Here is a 6,081-nt window from a genome sequence, read left to right on the forward strand (position 1 = left end):
TGTTGATTGTTAAAAAACGTTATTGTATGTGTATTCCGAACTGAAACCATTTGTATATGCAGTATTATGTCTACATTCTAGCTTCTCATTAATCTAAGGCCAAATCTTTTGTGACAACCCCGATCGTCAGCGGCTGGGATTTGCAAAGGAGACGCTCAAAACAGGGTTTCGGGTCAACGGTTTTAATTCGTGCACCTCACGTGGAAAAAAGGTAAAACAAAAGACAACATAAGTTCTTCCTCTTATGGGGTAAAAACGGCACATGAACGGCACATACCTCTCTCGGACTCCCTGTCCGCGGAGAGGGCGCTGTTCCCGGTGCTGGCGTGGTTCGACCGCCCCAGTTGGAGCGGGGTTATCACACCTTATAATGTCGTTGTGCAATGCCAATTAAAGATTATTTTCATGAAAAAAAGGTATTCTATTCCTCAATGTTTATTTGTTTTTCCCCAAAATGTTTAACATCTGCGAAATTGATTCATTTCCATTCTCCCAACACTTGCTCTCAATCTTTGCCTCATGACAAAAGTGTTATTTAAATAGCAGTTCCCTTGAGAAATTATCTGACATATATTCAACTAATCTTATCTAATAGTAAGGGTTACAGGGAATAATGAATGTGTTGAATATATTATCTGAGTGAATAGAAGCAGTCCCTTCCTAAGAACTGACAAAAATATTTCAGTCCCACCAAAGGGACGAGACGCCCAATGTGACTTTTCTCTCGGGCATGGATGAAAGGCATCCTTGCACATTGAATATAAACAGGTAAGTAAAGTCTCTGGATCTACAAGCAAACATGCTGCAACAATGTATATTTCAGCAGACAGATTAACGAAAACCCTAACATTCAATTCACAGTCACATTCATGGACGAGCAGTCACTGGTGAATATTTTCAGGGTGAAAATAAGGCGAGAGGTTTTCCTGAACCAGGGATAATTGAGGGCATAAATTGCAGGGTTTAGGGTTGAGTTGAAGTAACCCAGCCAAACAAACACCTCGAAGACGGCCGCAGGCGTGCTGAAACCTGTGTAGGCATCGGCGATCGAGTTCAGGAAGAACGGCATCCAGCAAAAGATAAACGCTCCGACCACAATACCCAGAGTCTTGGCCGCTTTGTGCTCTGAACGCTTGGTCTGCCCGCCTGCGCCTTTAACATTCAACGTCCCGCCGTGACCCCCCATGTCGTCAATCTTCCTCGCGTGCTCTCTGGCCACGAGGAAGATCTTTGCGTACAAGCCCACCATGATGGTGCATGGGAAGAAGAATGCAATGATGGTGTCCAGTGTCCCCCACAGCTTGTTAAACAGCAGGTTACAGCTGCCCAGGCAGTATATGGATGCCAGGTAATCTTCCAGACCTCGGATGTTTGCCTGGGAGTATATCAGGCTGTAGGAGTAGAGGGCGGCCAGGGCCCAGCTGGCAGACACCATGAGCCAGGCCACGGTCATGGTGATGTTGCGGGAGTAGTGCAGGGGCTTGCACACGGCCTCGTGGCGGTCGACCGCGATGCAGATGAGGTGGAAGATGGAGTTGCAGGTGAGGAACATGTCGAAGGCGGAGTGGAGAAGGCAGAAGGTGTCGCCGTAGAACCAGCAGCCCTGGACGGCGCGCAATGTGCTGAACGGCATCACGGTCACCCCCAGCAGCAGGTCGGCCAGAGCCAAGGAGAGCACCAGCACGTTGGTGGGGCTGTGCAGCTGCTTGAAATGAGCAATGGACACGACTACAATGGCGTTTCCAACCACCGTGACCAGCATGCCCAACACAAACAGCGTGTACAGAGCGACCTGGGCCCCCAGATGGAACTCGGCCCTAGGGCACGAGGTGTTGGAGCCCGGGTAGCATAGCTGCTGCTCCACCTGATTGATTATATCAGTCATTATTAACATACACAGACACACACACACTTATTCCAGCTCAGCATGGAATCTGGGCGCGGCTAAGCGTGCCTAAGCCTCACAGAGCATGATATATATACATCTCTCAGAACACTAGTGAACCAATCAGGTAAATACATACAGACGTAACCACAACAAACTTCCTTTGGGGAAATGTTTTCATGCGTACTCCTGTCACCGATAAATTAAAAAAAGAAATATATATATTTTTTTAAATAAAATAAAATTACCACAAGGTCCCCTACAATACGTTTTTTTTATTGTATTCAACGTGTTTTCGACACATAATACATTTACAATGTCCATAGTTGTACTTTGTTTTATTTTGGACCAAAGATGAGCAGAATAGGTTGAAAAGCAGAAAAACAAAAAACGCATTCTCGCACACACATTCGTGTGTGTGCGTGCACAAACATTGCCTCTCCAGCCATGGCTTCCGATGATCAGTCCCCTCACCTATAGGTTTGTTAATATCAGACCTAAATCCTATGATGTTACTGCCCATGATGTCAAAGCAATAATAATCATGTATACCCATTATCTATTGGAAGATGCTTGGTAAATGTTGCAAGGTTCACATGATCCCAAATGAAAACGAAATAGTTTGCCACCATTGAGTGTCTCAAAATAAAACATTTACAATTATTAGGTGAGTGCTGCATGCAGCGCTCAACTATTGTTCTTCCTAAGTTTTATTCTTGCTTTCTTTCTTATTCTCTACAAACTTTGTGACCTATCTCCTTCCTCAATTCCTCAACTAGAGACTCCATTCAAATTTTAAAATATTCAGATTAGCTTGGAATCGCGCCCTTCTATTCAGATTTTCTGAATATGTTATACTTTTTAAGATATTCTACTTTTAAAATATTACCTTTTTTTAACATGGGAGTCAATTGGAGGACGGCCGAGTCGTTTGAAGTACTTGTACTTCAAACGTTGTACTTTGTTCAACTGTTTATCTTCGTCCAAACCACACACTTGTATCTTCATTGATATCTAAACGGACTTTCAAAATCATTTAAAATTTATCAGAATCACAGTTTTAAAGTACGGCCACACTGAACGCCTAAAGCGCCTAACCTGATGCTTGATCATTGTGTCACAAAAATGCTTCAACGCACCTAACGCGCCTACGCAGCTAGATGAGCCCGCCCAAAACTTATTTTCCCCCGCTACTTTTCTTTTTCTCCACAAACATGGCTGAGATCACCACCATCGCTGCGCTGAATCTGTGGTGGGAGTTCGAGGAGAGTAGGAAACCCAAACGCCGCCCTGTTTGGGTGCTTGATAAAGCTTAGATCGGGCCCAGAAAATCAAGCCCGACCCAGCCCGAGCCCGTGCACGTTTTGTCCGAGCCCCGCCAGGCCCGACACATCAACTGTACTTATGAGCCCGAGCCCAATTTCAACCCAACATTTTTTTTAATACATGTGTACTTTGTACACATTTGTTACTTAGGCCTGCTCTGCCAAATATATATGTAAGGGATAATGTATAGAACGCCGGTCTTTATCGGGAAAATAAGCCCCAACAGTGCGAACAGGACATCGACGCGCAGCGGAGGCGACTTGCTTCGCGGCCCGACCCGGCCCGCGGCTCGACTCGGGCTCGGTCAGAGAATCTAACCTCTAGTGCATGATATCCTCCGTAGGCGCTCACAGCTGGGTGAGTTTCACCACCTCCTCATCGTTTCAGCACACACTGAAACGATGACTTGGTCGTCCATGTTCTTTCTGCTTCTGTGCGTCCTAGGCTCCGTCTCTGCCAGTTTCATCGGGTCAAGCTCAACGCTGATTGGCTATTGCGGCTAAGCGTCACGAGTAGGAGCGGAAATTGTAAAAAATTTGAACTCTGCACGTTGGTGACGCGCCTAACTTGACGCTTGATCATTGGGTGTCACAAAAATGGTTCAACTCGCCTTACGCGCCTGTGGCTGCGCTGGATTTAGGAGTCCGAGGTAGGAAACCCAAACGCCGCCGTGTTTGGGTGCATGATAGAGTTTAGATCGGGTTAGATTAAATAATCTCGGATATAAATAACAATAATCAGGTTAAATAACCCACATGGTGTGTCTGGTGTGTTTCCAGCATTCGTAGTGTTGATCAGCAAGGATATAGTCCGCCAAGACGTTGAGCTTGCTTAGCAACCAGAGACGCTGTCCATGCAAGTGAATGGAGCGTTCCCTCTTCGTCATAACTATCAAACCAAACATCCTTCACATTCACCGAGCGAACATTATGAAAGTAAAATGCACATTTCTGGCAAAAAATGTTTACATAAACGCATTTAATGGCGTAACTACGTTACTATTTCCACCCAGAATAAAGAAAGATGTCCGCCATATGCTTCTGTGCAAGCGTCACTACTCTCTGCCAGTGACGTCGGGTCAAGCTCCACACTGATTGGCTATTGCGGCTAAGCATCACGCGTTGGAGCGTTGAAAGTTCTATTTTTTAACTCGGGAGAAAACGTGCGTCTGCCGCGTCTAACGCCCCTAACTGTGTGTTCACACCAAACGCGACGGGGCGACAGGATCCCATACAAAGTGAACGTATAGACGCGTTTTGGGCGAATTTTTCGCGAGAGAAAACGGGCGACAAGTTTTGATTTGTCGAACTTTGACGCGAATTTCGCGTGATGGCAGCCAAATTCGCCAAAACTTGCACAGCGACAGATTATGATGTGTGGCGCGACAAAACTTCGGCGACAACACGAACGGGCGAAAAATTTCGCGTTTGGTGTGAACAAACAGTAACGCGACGCTTCAACGCGTGTAACGCGTCTACGCGCCTATACCAATGGTTCCCTTTGCAAAAATGCAGATTTTCGACGCCCCGTGTGGCCGTACCTTAATGCGCTGCTCTAGCGCGTGTAACGCATCTATGCGCCTAAACCAATGGTTCCTTATGCAAAAAATGCCAATTTACTATGCCTCTAACTGTGCGTTCACACCAAACGCGAAATTTGTCGCCCGTTCGTGTTGTCGCCGAAGTTTTGTCGCGCCACACATCATAATCTGTCGCTGTGCAAGTTTTGTCTAATTTGTCGCACCACAACAAGATAACCACCATTGCATGTCTTTACCTTTTGCGGAAGAGGGAGAGACGTCGGAGGACCCGACGCAGTATATTCATAATCTTGTAATGACCACGGAAGAGGCAGTGAATGAAGTATTGAATAGACAGAGATTAATTAGATGGGCTTACCTAATAAACCGTTGGAACACACAAGACTGGAAATATAGCAACGCCGGTAAAAAAAACCCGAGAAGCCCAGTCCCTATGAGAGCTCCCCGCGCTACGGCCATCCGGAGGTGCACAGAGCTGTTGGCCGTGATATTATATATACAAATATTATATTATATACTATTATATTATATATAGAGCTCCGGGAGTCGAAGACGGAAACATTCACTTTCTCCTCCATGCTGCAGTTCACCCCGGACTGCGCTGCACTGAGTTTGACGGTTGACCGCTGATTGGCTGTGACGTTACACATGTGACTCAGTGGCCACGCTGTTGAACGCTGATTGGCTGTCATGACGCGAAATTCAGTTCAAATATTTCAACTAGAGCGAATTTGTCGCGCCACAAATCCTCGTGAACGCGCTCGCCTGTCCACGGCGAAAGTGTGGCGCGACAAATCAAAACTTCAACCGATACGCGTCTATACGTTCACTTTGCATGGGATCCTGTCGCCCCGTCGCGTTTGGTGTGAACGCACAGTAATGCGTTCAGTGTGGCCGTAGCTTTAGTTTCATACCGGCTTCATTTTCAGTTGGTCTCATTGATTTACGTTGACGCTGGAGCGTGATGACGCTCAGCAGTGTTGCCAGATTGGGCTACTTTTGGAGGCCGTTTGGGCGGGTCAGATTGGGCCAGATTGGGCGGGTTTTCCCACTCATTTCCCACATGTTCATGTGTGTTTGCGGAGGGAGAGTCATTGTTTTGAGTTCGAATGCAGTGTACAGTGTTCATGTTTGTTGGTGTGGTTGTGAAGGTGTACTACCCATAAATCGCCAGTCGGTGGAAAATGCGCTACATTAGCAGCAGAGTTGCTGGAAAGTAACAGGGTGAAAATCTCACGTGATTACGTCAGACAATGAAATTCCCTGCAGATGAGTACAACTGAAGAAAACTGCTAGCCATTGTCACTCAAGTTCATTTTCTTGCATTTTG

The 6,081-nt window shown here is 46.3% G+C and overlaps 1 protein-coding gene across 1 annotated transcript; it reads right to left on the reverse strand.

Annotated features, from left to right (window-relative positions):
* Window positions 1-850: 850 nt before the first annotated feature.
* On the reverse strand, window positions 851-1,885 carry LOC130405664 (trace amine-associated receptor 13c-like). The gene has a single exon (XM_056610837.1). It carries the CDS (start codon window positions 1,883-1,885, stop codon window positions 851-853), a length of 1,035 nt encoding a protein of 344 aa, XP_056466812.1.
* Window positions 1,886-6,081: the final 4,196 nt, after the last annotated feature.

The sequence above is a fragment of the Gadus chalcogrammus genome, chromosome 16, assembly GCF_026213295.1.
Source record: "Gadus chalcogrammus isolate NIFS_2021 chromosome 16, NIFS_Gcha_1.0, whole genome shotgun sequence".
NCBI lineage: Eukaryota > Metazoa > Chordata > Actinopteri > Gadiformes > Gadidae > Gadus > Gadus chalcogrammus.

Bases quoted from the DNA above. Each gene is read 5' to 3' on its own strand.
- LOC130405664 (XM_056610837.1), bottom strand. From the start codon at position 1,885: ATGACTGATATAATCAATCAGGTGGAGCAGCAGCTATGCTACCCGGGC.